Raw genomic sequence first — 20,569 nt, 5'->3', positions numbered from 1 at the left:
GGAAAGAAACTTTTCATGTGTCTGCCTGTTTTTGTGCTTGGTGCTCTGAAGCGCCGACTAGACAACAGTTCAAACAGGTAGTGTGCTGGGTGCGATGCGTCCAGAGTGATTTTGCGAGCCCATATACGTATGTACATACAAACATACATGCATGCTTACTTACTTACTTTGTCTTGTTTCTAGTCCAAAATTTTAATTACATATCTTTTCCTGGGTTTACAAGTACAAAAATTTTTTTTTTTTAATTAAGTCAAAATTAAGTGATTTTTTTTCTTAAAACAAGCAAAATAATCTTCCAAGGGCTAAGTAAAATAACCCTATTTCAAACAGAAAACAAGATTATTTAAGATTAGAGATATTTGCGCTAATAAAAATAGTAAGCAAGAAAAGCGTTCTTCTGTAATGTAGATAGACGGACGGATGGATGAATGGATGAATAGGTTGGTAAGTACAACAGACTGACAGATAGACAATAAGACAGATAGATTTTTTCTCTTGTTTCTAGTCCAAATCTTAATTAAAAATGGGTGGGTAGATTGATAGACAGATAGATGAATGAATGAACGGACAGATAGATAGGTCAGTACTGTAAATAGAGATATCAGAAGTATTTATTCGATGACATTGGATATAAATGTATATTTATATTTCCTGTTCTACAGATGTGCAGCAGATGCATAAGAATGCATTGCGAGACTCTGTGCTGACCTCAGCTCTGTCCACTTCTCTTCTGGGAGGTCAGTCAGTGCGAGAGGTGATCCAGAAAGGCCACTACACTCCTCTCTCAGTATGTGCAAACGAAGACTCCATTCACAGGGTCAAAAGAGGAGATTGGGAAGCCTTAGAGGACGTCATATCTCGAGAGTTTCCTCCAGGATCCGAAGGCCGGAGACTGGTTCTTTATGGCGGTGCTGGAATGGGCAAGACCACAGCGGTAGAAAAGATAATTTGGGATTGGGCGACGGGTATACACCTGCAACATTACGCTCTCCTCATACGAGTGCCTGTTTTGGAGCTGCTCACTCTTGAGGGGAAAGCTGAGAGTTTGCAGAGCATGCTAGGTCGTATGTATGCTCACATATCAGCAGAGACTCTTACCTTGGCTCTGCAGAGACCTCAGTGTTTGCTTCTTGTGCTTGACGGACTTGAGGAATCGCAGAAGCTTCTTTGCACTCCATCTACTCTTATATGTGATCCACATCAAGAAGCAACCGGCTTAGCACTATTGCTCAGTCTGCTTGAAGGATCTCTGCTTCCTGAAGCCTCAATGCTGATCACATCAAGAGAACAAGTCAAGATTGAGTCTTTGAGATGTTTTGAGGTGGTCGGATTCTCCCAGACCCAAAGGAGAACATTCTTCCAGCATTTCTTTGGAGAGCAATCCGAGAGACGTTTATGTCAAGTTGAGCAAACATTGGGAGTTTATGAGCAGTGCTTTCATCCGGCCTTCTGCTGGACACTTTGCAATGTGTTTAAAGCTCGGTTTGAGGCTAAAAACGACCCACCTGAGACTCTCACGCACCTGCTCAGCATCATTACACACACACTCCTGGAGAAGCCGAAGATGAATGCTGAACAAACCAGAGAGATTGTGTTCGCTTTGGGAAAACTTGCAAATCCGGTTTACTCCACTAGTGATTCCAGGTCTGTTCTGCATCTGCACCACCCAGGAGTTTCTGATTTCTTATTGGCTAAAGGTGATGCCACATTCACATTCCTCTCTCCAATAATGCAAGAGTTCTTATTGGCCGCCTCGTTTTATCTCGACCAATCCGTGCAGGAAATCTCAGACAAACACTCAGATCTTTATTACACTTTTCTAGCAGGACTTTCCGACTCAATCCAACGTAAACCACTGGAAGACTCTGTCGGCAGTTTTGACGAAAGCCGGATTTCTGAGTTCTCCCATTGGATGATGGGACTTGTTTCTAGAGTGTTGTCGGATAGAGACCAGGCGAAACATTTCCGTGTTTTTCAGCTTCTGCATCATGCACGTAATCCGTCTCTGGTTAAGGAAAGCATTAGTAAGTGCAAATGGCTGCATGTGAGCTACACGTCCATGCAGGAGGCCGACTGCGCTGCGCTGTCATATGCAGTGAGTTGTGTGGGAGAGATGGAGCATATGAATCTATATAGAGCAGAGCTAACAGATGAACAGGTCCAGAGACTTATGCCAGCTTTACGGCTGTCGAAAAGAATTAGGTGAGTTTGACGCTTTCTATTTGCACACATACAGTTGAAGTCTTAATTATTAGCCCTCTGCCCACATAGCAAACAGACTTGGCCCAAATGTGGCCTCATTATGGTACTGCTGGCGTGTTGCCGGCACTGGCGTTCATAACGTCAGCCGAATGTGGGAACACGCATGGCAATGATGGCACTGCATGCATGACGGCAAACTACATTTGGGCCAGGTGTGTCAGTGTAGGAAATGTTCACATTGTTTAGGTAACATTAGGTTGGGTTATGGCTCAGTTTTTGGGGTTTCTGGTTAAATGATGGTGTTGATATGGTTAACTTATAGCTGATAATCGGTACCAATAATAAACCTGTTTTGGCCCAGTTCAGGGCCAGTTAAGGGTAGGGCCAGATGGAATCTGCGGACGTTTTTTGCTATTACTGCAGAGAATTTTGGTAAAAATCTCTGGATTTCTGCTGAATTATTTTGGGAGTATCAACTAAACCTTAATATGTCAAATAAAAAGTAATACCTTTTTAACTTTTCCTTAATGTTTAAAATGCAAATCCAATTAGATTCACTCTATTTGGTAAACAAAGCAAGTCTCTCATATGACATATCTACCAAAAGACAGAAAATATTACTGTACAAACTGCATTGTAGATAAATCAGATGAACACTTTCATATTAGTCCATAATATTACTGTAATTAATTTAACAACTAAATAAATAAAAATTTACACACATTTACTTAAGTAAAAAGACAGAATTAACGATAAGCTAAAAAAGAGCGGATTTCTGTGTGCACAGATTCCATGTGGGCCTAGTTAAGGGTAATAAATTGGCTGTGATTCGGACCGGTTATGGCCCATGTGTCTTTAATCCAGTTATGGGCCACTTCAGGACCGTCATTCTTTGTGGTACTTGGGCCGAGAGAAAAGTTATTGTGTGCCCCAGAGCTGGCCCAGAAAGCATTTGCTATGTGGGTGTATGTTTCCAAAATTTCTGATATATTTTACAAAAACTGATTTATTTTATCTTTGTCATGTTGACAGTACATAACTGTTTACCAGATGTTTTTCAAGATACTAGTATAGCTAAAGGGCAATAAGGTTAACTGAAATTAGCCAAATTTAGGCCATTAAACAGTAATAAACATCATCTGATGAGGTATTACATTTTCGAGCCCGATTTTTTAGATACATTTTCAGTTTGTGTCAAGTGCAGACCTTTATTCTAAATTTTGCGTGGCTTTATTTATATGTTCAGAGTAGGACCTGAGCGCAGTCATGTGAGGTGTATATTATTTTTCTCTCTAGTTACTGATGACTGCTTTGCAGCTTTCAGCCTTGAATTGAATGATTTATAATCTTTCGTTTGTTTTGTAGCAGACATATTATTTATTAAATTGACATGCAAATAAAAATAATAATGCAAAATAAACATTTCTTACTGCAATGCTTCATTTTGTTTGATGCAAACCATAAATGTATTTTTCAGAAAAGTAATAGTCGGACTTTTTATAGCAGATAACTCACATTCAATGCAGCATGATAATGGGAAATGTAATTCATTATTAGTATTATTGTCATCATCTTCATCATTAATATTTCATAATTATTATTAGACATTTGTTTTGGAATTTTTGCACACAAATATCAATAAGTCATCAGAGAATAAGTTAGTTTGTTCTGGTTTTTGTTAGTTCTAATTGATGTTGTTTTCAAATGCAATAAACCCCTTAATATATAATTTGCAGTGATGTTCATTCATTTTCGGGGGGTGCTTTACATTTTCTCTGGTGCTCCTAAATATTTGAAGTTGGGAGCACCGGATTATAAATTTTATATATATATATATATATATATATATATATATATATATATATATATATATATATATATATATATAAAATTTCTATTTATTTATTTTTTATATAAATAATATATATTTAAAAGAAAAAAGTTTAGAGCCCTGACACACAGAATTTAACGGCACAGTTCAGCACTGTTGTCTAACTGTGCCAATAATTCCGGGCCGAGAACGGTTTGTAATCGTGCATCGCCGTTCCAGGCTCAGTGGAGAAACAACCGTAACCGTACCGAACTATTCTTAGAAGAGCGACTATTGACATATATCACATTGATTAAAAACTATGGACAAAGGCTTATTGTGACACCTTGATTAATCCCTCTGCTTTACTTAAATGTATGTTATCTGCAATATGTTATTCCATTTGGAAAGTTATTTCATTTACGCCACTACAGTTACAGCTCGTGCTGGTATAAAATTTTTTGAAGGTATTAAAAAAGGTAGTAAAAGGTATTAAATTCAACTTCAATTTAAACTTAATTAAACTCAATTAAATTCAAGTTCTGTATACCTGATATCATTGAGAGCCGTACGCCGAAGGTAAATATACCAAACTATATTACTTTAAAGTTTCCATGGGTAATTTCCTAATTTATTGGAAAACATTACTTTAAATCATATTAACTAATGCAGTATAACATATAAAATGATAACTTGTTGCAATAAAAACATAATCAAACACATTTATAACAGTGGAGGTTAAGGCTGAACATAGGTGTTGCTAGGTTTATTTTAGGGGGACTGTAGCTATATTTCTACTCAGGACCCCTAAAATTTTTGCAATTAGCTCATAAGCTGTACACTAAATTATCACCTAAGTCCCCTTTAAATTTGATATGAAAACGGTGGCAGAATTCGGCTCGTCCTCGTCTTTTGTTTTTCATTTGATCGGCAAACAGTTCTTTGATAAAGATAACCTTGTATCACCTGTATCCCAATGTCACGGAGGAGCAGTCAAGTTTTCTCGGCGTTCACCTCTTCAGCACAGCCGTTTCCTCCAGCGAAAAAAGTAACTCTTAACGAACATTTCGCTACTTTTAATTCAAAATGAACTACCAATATTAAGCACTTTACAGTTGGTGTGGCATTAACTATACCATACAGTCTTGCACAGAAAGGATTAAACACAGTGACAGAACCACTGAGACTGAGTCACTGACAGAGATAGAAACATCAAGTGTAGTCTTATATTAAAAAATTCTTCTTATTTATTTATTATTATCATTCAGATCGTGAAGTATGTGAGATATATATATATATATATATATATATATATATATATATATATATATATATATATATATATTATTTGTGTGTCATTTAATTAGAAAAGTAGCAGTTTTATTATTTAATACATGGAAACAAATAATGCACTTGAATATAGAAAGTGTTTTTTACTACAATAAACAGGGATGTTGAGCCTATTTGGCTTATTCAGAACTCAAATGGTTATGCCTGTCTATGTAATACAGTTAAATACTAGTATACAACCCATATTAAACAAACATTTTAAGTGTGTTACTATTAAATTACTTCTTATTAATGTGATATTAGGCTTTATATATATATATCCACTACACTTCCTAATCTGCAATTGCCTCTCTGAATATCACACTAACTGTACCCAAAAAAAAAAAAAAAAAAAAAAAAAAAAAAATACTAATACTACTAATACTTCCTTCTTAGACTTAACAGACCTGAAACGTGCTTATAGCACTTATTCATTGCTGCTCTTAGTTGTGTAAATTGCTTCCTTGTCCTCATTTGTAAGTCGCTTTGGATAAAAGCGTCTGCTAAATGACTAAATGTAAATATATATATATATATATATATATATATATATATATATTTTTTTTTTTTTACCTTATAAGGAGCTGAGCCCCCCTAAAATAAAATTCCTACACTGAATACACTAGTCAAGCAGAATCTGCCTTTGTCCTCTATCCATCGGGCGAGAGTATGTACGTTTAAACTAAATCTAATTAATTTACACCACTTAATTGAAACATTTAATTTTAGTTTGCTTTTAACAATAAACCAAGCAAACAAAAGGTTAAGGAGGGCAAATAATGTTGACCTGAACTGTGTTTTAAAGGGTTAGTTCACGCAAAAAAATTAAATTCTAGTATTAATTACTCACCATCATGTCGTTCCAATCCCCTGACAGCTTTGTTTATCTTGGGAACACAATTTAAGATACTTTCATTGATACGTGACGTCACACCATAAGCAGAACATCCACTTGAGGGGAAAAAACTAATATCTCCCGCTGACTTCCAACTAATTTCTCTCTCTTTTTTTTTTTTTTTTTTTTTTTTTTGCCAAAAAGCCAGATAATTGTTGTGCAAAAAAAAATTCAGCTTCACTAACCAACAAGAAGACATGTCTGGGCTTTGCTACAGAATACCTTCATGGAAAGAACAGCCAGAAAGAAGAAATACTGTATATGGATTTGTTGCTGGTAGCATTTTTGACCCATAACAATCTATGGTACCTATAACTCCCATTTGTATGTGGTATATATACAGTTTCTGTTTTAGTTTCTAAAGGTAACACTATTTTGTCACAATTCACTTTATTAACAAACCATTAACTAACACTACTAATTAAATAAACTACTAATTAGCTGCTTATTAATAGTGAGTGAGGTAGAAGTTGGGTTTAGGTATTGGGTAGGATTAGGAATGCATAATAAGATCGTACTTTATAACTACTAAAGAACTGTTCATATCTTAATATTAGGCAGTAGTTAACAGCATGAATTGTAACTTAAACCAAAGTGTTACAGAATTAAAAACAAACGACTTTATTTCCATTAACTAATGTTTACTAATAGAACCATATTGTAAAGTGAGACTTTTATTTGTTCATATTATTATAATCAACCAAGTGTGTGATTTTATCTGGTCAGTCTATCACAGAGTCGCCTCAGTTTGGCAGCTATCACACACCTGTCAGCAGCACTGGCTGATGGACAGACCATCGCCCTGGACTTTTCCTACTCCAGATTGGAAAGAGAATCCGTTAAAACCCTCAGTCATGCACTCACAAGCTCCAAACTGCAATCAATCAAGTAAGATCATTATTAGTTACAGTATGAACCCGTTTAATATAGAAATCCTCCCATTGGTTCTATCAGGAGTTTGTGTGCTACTGATTAGGGCTGCACAATATTGGAAAAAAATGACATTGCAAGGTTTTGTTTCGCTGCGAAATGAATATAATTTCACCAGATGACTTGAATAACTAATTTTGTAAAGAAATTATTATTTTATATTGATTGGGATGATTCAAATGATAAAACGTAAATAAGTAACAATGCATAGTCATCATTGTATAAAACGTTACATAGTATTAATCTTTAATAAAACATTTCTTATGCAAACAAATGGTTTAAATGCACGTGGAATCCTACAGTTTGTTCATTACAGCGATAATTCCTCTCAAATTTCCTAAGAAATGAATAAACTGAAATCGCATATTCTGTGATGTGACTATTGCGATTTTGCACATTGCAATAGCGACGCTGAAACGATATATTGTGCAGCCCAGCTACTGATGTATTATGTTTAAAATACTGAATGCTGTGCTCACTGTTTTTAGCTTGTCTAGATGTTCATTGACCGCAGCTGATTGTGAAGCAATGGCTGAAATGCTCTCTGGAGGATCCGGTCTGCGTGTTTTGGATCTCTGTGGGAATAATCTGGAAGATCAGGGCCTGGTTCAACTCAGCGGTGCATTGGAAAACTGCAAACTACAGGAAATCAAGTACACTTGAACTGTTCATAATATGGAGATAGGGCTGCACAATATATTCTTTTTCTTTCTTTCTTTCTTTCTTTCTTTCTTTCTTTCTTTCTTTCTTTCTTTCTTTCTTTCTTTCTTTCTTTCTTTCTTTCTTTCTTTCTTTCTTTCTATCTATAAACTGCTTTAATCTATCTATCTATCTATCTATCTATCTATCTATCTATCTATCTATCTATCTATCTATCTATCTATCTATCTATCTATCTATCTATCTATCTATCTATCTATCTATCTATCTATCTATCTATCCATCTATATATAAAAAGAAAATCAAACAGAGAGTCTTAAAAATTCTTTTGTACGAGGAACTACTTTCTTCCGCCATTTATTCGTATCTGCAGCTGTTGACAGAACAGCAGAAGCCGTTTCTATTTCACGAACGTCATTGTATAGTTATTATTTGAATGATTCTTTAGCATCGTGTCTAAAGTGATGACAAAACAGGTTACTTTGCTCACATTTTAAGATTATAAGGCTGAACAACATGAAATGTTGCCAGTCTACAGAGATTTCCCAGCATTTCTCTGTTGCAATCGGGAGATCACAATAATTAACCGCGTAAAAGCCAAAGCAAAGCAAACACTAGCAGATTATAGCCCCTTTCACACATACGGACCTTTCCGGAAAATTGCCGGCAATTTTCCGGAAAGGTTGTATGTGTGAACAGGTCCTTTTTGAAAATACCGGTAAATTCGTTCTGGCTATTTTCCGGAAAGAGAAGTTGTAAGATTACCGGCAATTTGCCGGAATGCTGCGCTGTGTGAATGCAGAAAGAAGATTCCCGTAATAAGCGCGTGCACGTCTAGAACGTGCTGACGTGAAACGTCTGCTTTAGCCAATCACAACAGTCAGACGCATTCACTTCCGCGCGGTTTGTGAGAATAAAAGCCTTTGAATATTTTTCCAGACACATTTAGCTGGTAGAAGTTAGTCAGATCACGTTTATATGTTCTTCTTAATGCCAACTGTGTAAATAATCATCGATGAGATGCTTATGATAAGCCGTTGTTTGTTTACCTTCAAGCTTTGCGTGTGGCTGTGAAACAGCCTGTGAGCACCTGCACACGCACATATTATGAACATTTCGACATGCGAAAGTGATCCTGCGAAAGTTATTCACAATATTGATCATCCACAGAGTTTGTAATTTAGTAAAATGTTTACAAACACAAGCGCAGCCGTTTAAAGCTCATTTGTGGTGAATGATGTCAGAATTTACCGGTATTTTGGAATGGATGTGTGAATGCTCTTTTCCGGAAAATATCCGTAACGTCCTCGCCTGTGTGAACAGCGCTTTTTTGAATATACCGGTAAAGTCGTTCCGGAAATTTTCCAGATATTTACCGGTATCGCTGTGTGAAAGGGGCTTATATGTTAAAAATACAACACTACATACAAAAACATACAAAAAGAGAGATGACTTTGAATGTGACTTACTTGTTTTCTAATGATTTGATCAACTGTAGTTTAAAATGCGAAAAGAAAACTGTTTTTCTCCTTTAAGGGCTTATTATATGGTCGTTGTCGCCGTCTTGTGGCGCAACCGTCTTTGCCCTGTTCAGTATGACAGGCTACAAACTCAAAAAACAGAAAAACTAAATATTGCAATGTCAGCAATGTTGTGCAGCCCTCTACAGAGATATGAAAACCCACACTGTTTAGTATGTTGATCGTTGTTTATGTGTGTTTGTATTTTGCAGTCTGGATCATTGCTCACTGACGGCAACGTCCATGTCCGCTCTGTCTTCAGCTTTAAACAGTGATTTTTCAGAGCTGAACATGCTAAATTTGAGCAGGAATGCAGTGATGGATGACGGGATGGAGCTGATCTCACAAGTCATGCGGAAAGGACGCCTCAAAATATTGAGGTAACCTACTGTTATGTTTGAAAAATCACTTCTAAACACCTCTAAATATAGAGAGTTTATATATGTTGTATAAATTATTCAAAGGTTTGTAAGATCAGTGTGTTTTTTAATCATTTTGAAAGATTTCTCTTTTGTTCCGGCTATTTATTGAATCCAAAATCAAGTAAAAAATTATGGTAAAACTCTAAAATGTGTTTACAATTTAAAATAGTGTATACATACACCTAGTTTACCCCTTTTTTAGGAGTTTTGAATGTGTTTAAAAGTGTCATTTTGGGGCTGTGTACACAGGTCGTTGTTTTAGGGGTGTGTTGCTTCACATTAAAATTAGTTTCCACTTCCCGCACAACTTAACAAGGGGGCGGAGCCAAGAGCTCCCCCGCGTTGTGTATGGCAACCGACAGGCAAACAGAGAGAAGCAACATGAGTGAGAGGACCAGCATTCAGCCGTACATGTACGACCTAGATTTGGACACAGACCAAGCAGAATATGTCAGAGTGGTAGTTACAAAATCATTTGTGTCTTTGTATATTTTTAAAGCCAACCGTGTGCTAGTTTAAAGTTCCGAGTTGTACACCGAGACTAAAGCGCTGCTCAGAGCCGCGACATGGCACGCACATGACAGTTGAAAGTATCACACACACAAGGCGCGCACATTCGCATGTTATTTAAAATGAAACTATTCAGATGTCGCTCTGTGGTGCGGCAGAAATATGAACAGTGTCCTGAGTCGTAGCTAGGTGCCACGGACAGTCGCCGACTTGACAGTTGAAAGTAATGCAAGTTTGTAATTTCGAATAGAGGGTTGTGTACGTGATGCAACGCGCTCACACTTTCCAGCTGCATCTAGTTAAGATGACAGGGAGCTTCTGTGACCGCGGGAAATGCTAATGGCTGAAGTTTAAGGAAGATGCAATGAAAAGTACACGTTTGCAAACCCACCTAAAGTTACAAATAATGGCGCCGATGAGAGCGATCATGTAGTGAATGTTGATCCGCCTGCCGAGTGTTTTCAGAGAGAGTGCTGACTTGGAGGATCAGCTGTTTTTATCGACACGTTGCATTCACTGCGTGTTCAGCACAAATGGCCGCTAAATGTAAAATCTCTGTCGCTCATTTGCAGGAAAACGATGAAGGCTCTTGTGTTGAGCCCAATGAGCCTTACATCCAAAAATAGAGCAAGGGTGTTTCTTTAGTGACATCGCTTCGACTCACACACTAAAAATGGCGGACGTGAAACACCAAACTGAGGATATTGCAATGCTCGCCTGTCAATCAATATTGGTGGGCGGGGGGAGAGCACTCCTACGTCAAGTTGTGGTCGATTTCAAAACCTCTCTAATTGGTCCTCCGTTTTTAAATTTAAAAAAGACACCGTTGTTGTTAAATTTAAAAAAGAAGGACTAGGTGTGTTTGTATCACCCCAATATGACGGTCTATACACTTTGCCTACATACATGTCTGTCCAAACAGCTTAAAAAGTAGATTTTTTTACCATAGGTGCCCTTTAACATTACTCAGTCTTTGTAGTCAATTTAAACATTATACTTTTTACTAATATAATGAACTGCAGCTTAAGAAATATGTATTATTAATCATTATGTATAATAATTACATTATTAATAATTATAATTAATTTTAAAACAGTAAAAGAGTAGAAACTGAAATAAGTTTAAATAACTTATTGAAATTATTTATTTAGAATAGTGCTTCAACATTATTCTTTTTGATCAGTCTGTTACTCCCCTCGAGATGAAACAAAGGCTCAAGTCGTTCTTGATTTTAACTGACATTTATTCGGACACGGGTCTGTAGTATGTCTTGTACTCATGTCATGTCTAGCCTTGCACTCTTTTATGTCCCAATATTGCCGTCAGAACTATGAGAAGAAATACATAAACTTCAATTAACCCTTTAAAGGTGATGTTGCACGTAATGAACAACATACATACAACCAAAAAATAAAGTGCACATTCAACATGTAAAGAAATACACTTAATTGGCTAATTATACATTACATACGGACACATAATCATACATGTTCACATACGTTAACACCATACGACACATACCTCATTGGCCTCTCTAACTCAAGAGGAATAAACTTGAAGGGTTGCAGTTTCTCTTAAACAAACTTCTTTGCGCTTCTTAAACCTTAAAAATGTGTTTTAGCACAGCACCTTGTGACTGTATCACTTGTAGTGCAACGGAAGAATATCTTGATTGCAACAATGAAATAATTCCCAAGCTAAACGTAACAAGAAAAGGTTATCCCGTCCCCCTTATAGTTTTAGTTAAATAACTTTAAATGAATTAACATGCATTAACAACAAATGTACATTACTTATTTATTCTAATAATTAATTTGAACATTTTAACTATTTATTGACTCTTTTAATGTAAAGTTTATGTTTATAGAGTGTAATATATAAGAATTGCTTCTGACGACAGCTACACAGTCTATTGCTTCATATGGTGGGAAGTGGGAGTATTAATTTCTTAAAAAAAAAAATTTAACACACACACACACACCAGTGTATGAAAAAGAGAGAGATATCACTTAAATATTTTCAGTATATGGGATATGGATTTGAGTTAAATGTTAATATTTGCATTATTCTATGAATGTCTGGTAATATTTCTTCTAAAGTTCTAATAAATATTATTTATATAAGTTTTTTTTGGTCAGATTAACAAAATATTTGTTCTTTGTGTGTTAAAACTGAATGCCCTATACTTTATAAATCAATAATATATCCAGAATACATTTGTAAGGACCTACTGCCTTGATGCAGCATTGTATCTGTATGTGTTTTACTCACAGAGTGTTTTCCTGCGGGTTGACTGACTCCTGCTGCTCATCTCTGGCAGCTGCCATCCAATCAGAACACTGCTGTCTGACCGAGCTGGACCTGTCCGTCAATGATCTCGGCCAATCAGGAGCGATGCAGATATGTGAAGCCCTCATGACTCCTAATTGCACACTTGAGATACTTCAGTATGTATGCAAATGAGATACACAATTTCACATTGAAATTAGAAATGGAATAGAGGTAATGGTAGGTTATAACATTAATTGTTAATATTATTTTAATATATGCTAAAATGATATAACTATAAATATTTGATGTTTTAATAGACATCATTAATTGTATTAAGCAAATATGCATTAAATAGATAAAAACAATTATAGAAAATGGACGACGTGGTGGCGGAGTGGATAGCATGTTCACCTCACAGCAAGAAGGTCACTGGTTCGAGCCTTGTCTGGGTCATATGGCATTTCTGTGTGGAGTTTGCATGTTCTCCCCATGTTCGCGTGGGTTTCCTCCGGGTGCTGCGGTTTCCCTCAAAAGTCCAAAGACATGTGGTATAGGTGAATTGCTAAATTGTCTGTAGTGTATGAGTGTGTATGGATGCTTCCCAGTGATGGGTTGTGGCTGGAAGGGCATCTGCTGCGTAAAACATATGCTGATAAGTTTTCAGTTCATTCTGCTGTGACGACCCCAGATTAATAAAGGGACTAAGTTGAAAAGAAAATTAATGAACGATTATAGAAAATATATTTATAATGTTACAGAAGATTTTTATTTAAAGTAAAAAGGCCCTGTATCAAAGTTTTCACTCTTAATCAAGTAGCACAACTTTCAACATAGATTATAATAAGAAATTTAGAGCAAATTAGAATACTGTTTGAAGGATCACATAACACCTAAGACAAGTAATAATGCTAAAAAAATCTGAAAGTGATATTTTAATATACAGGATTAAAGGTAAAAAAACTGTTCTTTTAAATTGCCGGCCACTATTAGGTACACCTTGCTAGCACTGTGTTGAACCCACTTTTGCCTTTAGAACTGCCTTAATTCTTTGTGGCATAAAATCTACAAGGTACTGGAAATATTCCTCAGAGCTTTTGGTCCATAGAGACATGATAGCATCACGCAGTTGATCTATGATGCGACTCTCCTATTCCACCACTTACCAATAGTGCTCTATTGGGTTAAGATCTGGTGACTGTGGAGGCCATTTGAGTACAGGGAACTCATTGTCATGTTCAAGAAATCAGTCTGAGATGATTCACGCTTTATGACATGGTGCGTTATCCTGCTGGAAGTAGCCATCAGAAGATGTGTACACTGTGGTCATAAAGGGATGGACATGGTCAGCAACAATACTCAGGTAGGCTGAGGTGTTGACACAATGCTCTTATGAGTACTTATGAGCCCAAAGTGTGCCAAGAAAATATCCCCCACACCTTTACACCCCCACCACCTGCCTGACCTGTTGATACAAGGCAGGATGGATCCATGCTTTCATGTTGTTGATGCCAAATTCTGACCCTACCATGCGATTGTTGCAGCAGAAATCAAGACTCAGACCAGGCAATGTATTTCCAATCTTCTATTGTCCACTTTTGGTGAGCCTGTGCCAATTGTAGCCTCAGTTTCCTGATCTTAGCTGAAAGGAGTGACAGTTGGTGTGGTCTTCAGCTGGCTGTAATGAGTGCTTATTTGAGTTACTGTTGCCTTTCTATCAGCTGGAACCAGTCTGGCTATTCTCCTCTTACCCCTGGCATCAACAAGACATTTGCGCCCACAGAACTGTCGCTCACTGGATATTTTCTCTTTTTCAGACCATTCTCTGTAAACCCTAGAGTTGGTTGTACGTGAAAACCCCAGTAGATCAGCAGTTTCTGAAATACTCAGACCAGCCCGTCTGGCACCAACAACCATGCCACGTTCAAAGTCATTTAAATCCCCTTTCTTCCCCATTCTGTTGCTCGGTTTGAACTGCAGCAGATCGTCTTGACCATGTCTACATGCCAAAATGCATTGGGTTGCTGCCATGTGATTGAGCGATCTGAAATTTGCATTAACGAACAGTTGGACCAGTGTGATAAAGTGACCTGGGAGTGTGTTTAACTATACAGCAGTTTTGATTCCATTTTACTGCTCTTTTTACTTTAGAAAGACTTCAAAAGCATTATTTCAATCTCACTCACAGAAGTAGCGCTATGATTCAGAAATACAGAACATTATTGGATTTTAAAATATATGAAGTTATGAAGTTATGAAAATAATCCTTTAGACTTTTCTTTAGAAAAAGATGCAGTGGATAATAAAAGTACGTTTATGAATGACGTCAATTTTGCTGTCACATTGACTTTAGGAGCTTGGTATGAAATCGGACTAGTACAAGTTTGTTTTGTTCCTGCAGAATGGAGAGATGTGAGTTGACTGAGGAGGTGTTTGGAGCATTAGGGATGGTGTTAATGTCTGGTGTGTCGAGACTCATCAGTCTCTCTGTAGGAGTCAATGATGTTGGTGATGGTGGAGCCAAACACATGTGGCAGGCGCTGAGACACAAATCCTGCAAGCTGCATCACCTGGAGTGAGTGATATCTTCCATTCAAAGATCCGATTTAGATTTATGCGCAGAACTGGAATATCGCATAAAACATTTGCAAATAAAGCATTGTTTTCTTTTTCCATTTTTGATGACCTTAATCTGAATAAAATTGTAATCTTAGTAAACACAAATCAAATTAAGATGTGCAGCATTGCTTTTTATCGCAGTTCATTCTGCTGTCGCGACCTCTGAAATAGAGACTAAGCCGAAGGAAAATGAATAAATGATTCTGTTGTAGTTTATGTACAGTACTACTATCTGATAAAAAGTTTATCCTACTCAGTTGGATGGCATTTCCATTAACCAGTTTTTATGCAATATTCCAAAAAATAGATGGATGTAAATATGGTTATGGAAATGATGTGGCTGTCTCGCATTTACATTACATTTAGCAGATGTTTTTGTCCAAAGGGATTTACAGTGCATCCAGAAAGTATTCATAATGCTTCACTTTCTCCACATATTTTTATGTTACAGTCTTATTCCAAAATGGATTAAATTCATTTATTTCCTCAACATTCTACACACAATATCCCGTAATGACCATGTGAAAAAAATATTTTTTGAAATTGTTGCAAATTTATTCAAAATAAAAACCTGAATAATCACATGTACATCAGTATTCACAGCCTTTGCTCAATACTTTGTTGATGCACCTTTGGCAGCAATTACAGCCTCAAGTCTTTTTGAATATGATGCCACTAACTTGGCACTCCTGTCTTTGGGAATTTTTGCCCATTCCTCTTTGCAGTACCTCTCAAGCTCTATCAGGTTGGATGGGAAGCAACGATGTACAGCCATTTTCAGATCTCTCCAGAGATGTTCAATAGGATTTAGGTCTGGGCTCTGGCTGGGCCACTCAAGGACATTCACAGAGTTGTTGTGAAGCCACTCCATTGATATTTTGGCGGTGTGCTTTGGTCATTGTCCTGCTGGAAGATGAACCGTTGCCCCAGTCTGAGGTCAAGACCACTCTGAAGCAGGTTTTCATTCAGGATGTCTCTGTACGTTACTGCATTCATCTTTCCCTCTATCCTGACTAGTCTTCTTGACTCTATCCTTCCAGTTCCTGCTGCTGAAAAACATCCCCACAACATGATGCTGCCACCACCATGCTTCACTGTAGGGATGGTGTTAGCCTGGTGATGAGCAGTGCCTGGTTTTCTTCAAACGTAACGTCTGGCATTCTCTCCAATGCTTTTAATTTTAGTCTCATCAGACCAGAGAATTTATTTTTTTATGGTCAGAGAGTCTTTCAGATGCCTTTAGGAAAATTCCAGGCGGGGAGTGGCTTCCGTCTGGCCACTCTACTATACAGGCCTGATTGGTGGATTGCTGCACACATGGTTGTCCTTCTGTGAGGATCTCTTCTCTTCACAGAAGAACGCTGGAGCTCAGACAGAGTGACCATCGGGTTATTAATCACCTCCCTGACTAAAGCCCTTCTTCCTTAATCACTCAGCTGAGATGGCCGGCCAGCACTAGGAAGAGTCCTGGTGGTTTCAAACATCTTCCACTTATGGATGATGGAGGCCACTGTGATCATCTGAACTTTCAGAGCAGCAGAAATTTTTCTGTAACCTTCCCCAGCCTTGTGCCTCATGACAATCCTGTCTCTGAGGTCTACAGACAATTCCTTTGTCTTCATGCTTGGTTTGTGCTTTGACATGCACTGTCAACCATGGGACCTTATATAGACAGGTGTATGCCTTTTCAAATCATGTCCAATCAACTGAATTGACCACAGGTGAACTCCAGTTAAGCTTCTGAAACATCTTAAGAATGAAACAGAATGTAGCTGAGCTCAATTTAGAGCTTTGCGGCAAAGGCTGTCAATACTTCTGTACATGTGATTTTTCAGCTTTATTTTTAATAAATTTGCAACAAAAAAACTATTTTTTCACATTGTCATTAAGGGGTATTGTGTGTAGATTTTTGAGAAAATAAATGAATTTATTCCATTTTTGAATAAGGCTGAAACATAAAAAGTGAAAAGTGAAGCGCTATGAATACTTTCCGGATGCACTGTACAACTGAGGAGGTATGCAGCGATTCAACAAAAAGAGGCAAAACACACAAGTGCTAATTATACAAAGGAACTGTTAGTGCTCAGAGTGCACTTTCTACAGGTGGTTTGTCAAGCCCACTCACTTGTGTGAAGCTCACTTTATAAATGCACAATTTTTGTTTTTGATTTTTAACTGATCATAAGAAAGTGTCTGGTGCAAGTGTTAGTAAAAATGACACAGATGAAAGAGTGTTTTCTACGTCTCGTCTTGTTTCTGCAGTCTGGAGATGTTGTCGCTGACAGACGCATGTGTTGAGGAGTTATGTGATTCTGTTGCTGCTAGCAGTTATTTATCAACGCTGATCCTGAAGAACAACAAAATGACAGACTCATCTGTGCCTCGACTGGTGAAATTAATGCTGGACCATCCTCAAATGACAGAACTCAAGTAAGTTTGCAAATGAGCATGCACTTACTAAATACATTTAAAAAGGCAAACATATTACCAATTACTGTAAAAAACAATATTTGCATAATTTAAAAATATATTTTTGAATTTGTATTTTAAAAGATACATTTTGTATAAATGCAAAATGTTTAAATCCTATAAAAGGCCCCATGAAGTGCTTTGAATTCGGCATTTTTATTCGATGTTTGACGTTATCTCAACAAAAACATCAAAAAGAGAGGGTGGGACACAGTGTAGCTCTTCCCCTTTAAAAAAAAAACAGCCAACAATGTTTTGTTTTATCACAGCTCTGACGGTGAGAGTGGTTGAGCTCAAGTGCAACAAATGAAAAGCAAATGAGAAGCATCTTGATGGGGGTGGGGCACATCAGATACTAGAGAGCATTTGATTGACTATGATTTGATGAGAAATTAAAGTATGATGTAACGTGAATTAAACCGTTGATCCTTTTATCCGAATTTTGTTACTGTTTTGGAGCGCGCTAGCTTATAGATATCTTAAAAACTAAAAATACTGATATTAACATCCGGAGATGTATAAAGTACTGCAGACCCAGACTTAAGTAAAAGTACAAGTACTCTATCAATAAAGTGCTCTTTAGGCACCATACTTAAGTGGAAATACTAAAGTATTCAACATTTTTTGTACTTAAGTATTGCAGGTAGTTCATTTCAAAACTTACTACTCAAGAACTGAAAGTAAAAGTACAAGTGTTGTGTAATGTAGTTATTTAAAAAAAAGCAGTCAAAAGACATCATATTGTTTTGTTTATTTTAAATATCTTTTTTGGGGGCATGGGATTTAGGCAGAACGTAAAGAAACACGGCTTACGTTCTTCTCTCGTGCTTGAACCACAGATCTGACAGATTATAACAGCTTTAACAGACACCTTTTAAAGTTGTGTGTTACAAAAAAAACTCTGTAATCCAATCAAAATGCTCTTGAAAGCCATTTTCGGATCACAAATTACCCAATTTTACAAATTTTACTAAACGCTGTAAACGTAAGTTCTAAACATTCTACCGGAAGACGCTAGTCACTATGGCACCCTCCATGCAGTAGCCAAGAAAAAGGTCTATAATTGTAACGAGTAGGGGTGTAAATCTACACTGGTCTTATGGTTCGGTTACGATTATCATGCCATCGATTCGGTTCAATTCGATATCTCGGTGCATTGACGAATGACGATGCTTTCCATTCATAATTCTAAAGATGTATTCATATTTATATATTATTTGTAATACAATTTATTTCTTTAATACTGTAGTAAGATATATGAACAGTACCCTTAATTTGACCTGCTCAAAGAAAACACTCTTTCTGAATGTTTTAAACAAAACTGCAATACATGCACAGAAGACAGCATGAGCATTTATAGCAAATAAACGGATGTATATATTATCCCGCTTGCTTTTTGAGCGCTGTCAGGCTAGGTCTTACACCCCTATGATAGGTTATGATCTTCACCTGCTCAACAGAAAGGATTGCGATCGGCTTTAGAAATGAAAGCGCTGTTTACCTCAGGACCTTAGGCATGCTCGTGTCTGGATCCACATTTATCACTTTAACGGCCGAGAGGAGAGGAAAAGTTACCTCAGGAACAGGCCAGCGGGTCAAATGTCCAAAAAGAGAGAGAGAGGGGTAAAGATGGAGTTTTACAGCATTTCTCCGTAGTAGTGAAATATCGGCTCATGTGCAGAGCTTCACTGTAGTAAGAGCATTATTTACTTGCCCTCGCCTCCTCCTCCATAGTATTGCGACATCGTGCATATAAGATAAATGACATCAGTATGCAATAACCGGTTATGATCTATTACTGAACCGATATCAATCATTTTGACACCCCTAATAACGAGTAACGATGCAGCATATAAAAAAAATCTATCGGAGTTAAAGTATTAAACTCATCGAAAATATGTACCGAAGTAAACGTGGAAATAGGAGATAAAAACAATACTCCAGTAGAGTACAGATACAGCCTTTTAGTGCTTAAGTATGGTAGTGAAGTAGTTCTACTTCGTTACTATACATCTCTGCTAATATCTAGAAAACTTTATTTTAATTTCATGGGACCTTTAAATTAATGTTTTGCAGTACATTAGTGATGGGAAGTTCGGATCATTTTATTGACTCGGATCTTTGAGTCTCGTTTATCAAGATGAACAAATCTTTTTGAGTCATTTCGTTCATTTGGTTCAATTTGCCAAAATATTATTAAAATGTTACAAATTGCTTCTAAACACATCTACAACTAGCCCAAAAGGTTGATTGCACGACAAATAAATCATAAATAGAATATAAGAAGGAGAAAATAATAATTCAATGTTTACCTGCTCTTTTCTCTATGAAGGTATTGTTGTCTCTTTGCTCAGCTCACCTCTTCATGTCTTTAAATGTCAGGGGTTCATTCACGTTACACTGACAGTCACATAAACTTAATCAATGCACAGTCTAAGCTGATAGGAGCCATGATCGTTTGTTCATCACGTGAGAGAATGACTCAAACCCGAGGACTTGAGAGATGAACGGATCAATTCTGTTTCCGGCTCTAAACGCGTATGATTGGCCCGTAAGGAACGAGTAACTCAGACCCGATAGAGGACTCGAGAGATGAATGGATCAATTCTTTTTCCGGCTCTAAATGCATATGATTGGCCCGTGAGGAACGAATGACTTAGACTCGATAGAGGACTCGAGAGATAAACGGTTCAATTCTTTTTCCGGCTCTAAACACGTTTGATTGGCCCGTGATGAACGAGTGACTCAGACCCGATAGAGGACTCGAGAGATAAACGGTTCAATTCTTTTTCCGGCTCTAAACACGTTTGATTGGCCCGTGATGAACGAGTGACTCAGACCCGATAGAGGACTCGAGAGGTGAGCGAATCAATTCTTTTTCCGGCTCTAAATGCATATGATTGGTTCATGATGAACGAGTGACTCAGACCCAATA

General features: G+C 37.2%; 1 protein-coding gene across 10 annotated transcripts in view; it reads left to right on the top strand.

The window, feature by feature from the left end:
- si:ch73-233m11.2 overlaps window positions 1-20,569 on the top strand; it is a 30,438-nt gene that overhangs the window by 1,138 nt on the left and 8,731 nt on the right. For 5 of the 10 annotated variants that reach the window (XR_012384079.1, XR_012384078.1, XR_012384081.1 and 2 more), the window contains exons 2-8: window positions 663-2,202; window positions 6,963-7,124; window positions 7,655-7,819; window positions 9,559-9,726; window positions 12,552-12,725; window positions 15,040-15,121; window positions 17,428-17,595. Coding sequence is in view for 5 of the 10 variants with exons in the window: in XM_073910053.1 (XP_073766154.1) it covers window positions 663-2,202; window positions 6,963-7,124; window positions 7,655-7,819; window positions 9,559-9,726; window positions 12,552-12,725; window positions 14,948-15,121; window positions 17,428-17,595 (2,551 nt within the window). In the remaining 5 variants the exon portion in view is untranslated. Of the gene's footprint in view, window positions 1-662; window positions 2,203-6,962; window positions 7,125-7,654; window positions 7,820-9,558; window positions 9,727-12,551; window positions 12,726-14,947; window positions 15,122-17,427; window positions 17,596-20,569 lie in introns of all 10 variants that reach the window. The other 5 variants (XM_073910053.1, XM_073910052.1, XM_073910055.1 and 2 more) reach the window with 1 other exon arrangement.

The sequence above is a fragment of the Danio rerio genome, chromosome 8, assembly GCF_049306965.1.
Source record: "Danio rerio strain Tuebingen ecotype United States chromosome 8, GRCz12tu, whole genome shotgun sequence".
NCBI classification, from domain to species: Eukaryota; Metazoa; Chordata; class Actinopteri; order Cypriniformes; family Danionidae; genus Danio; species Danio rerio.
Note: the sequence above shows the minus strand (reverse complement) of the source record. Positions and strands in the feature narration are given on the sequence as shown.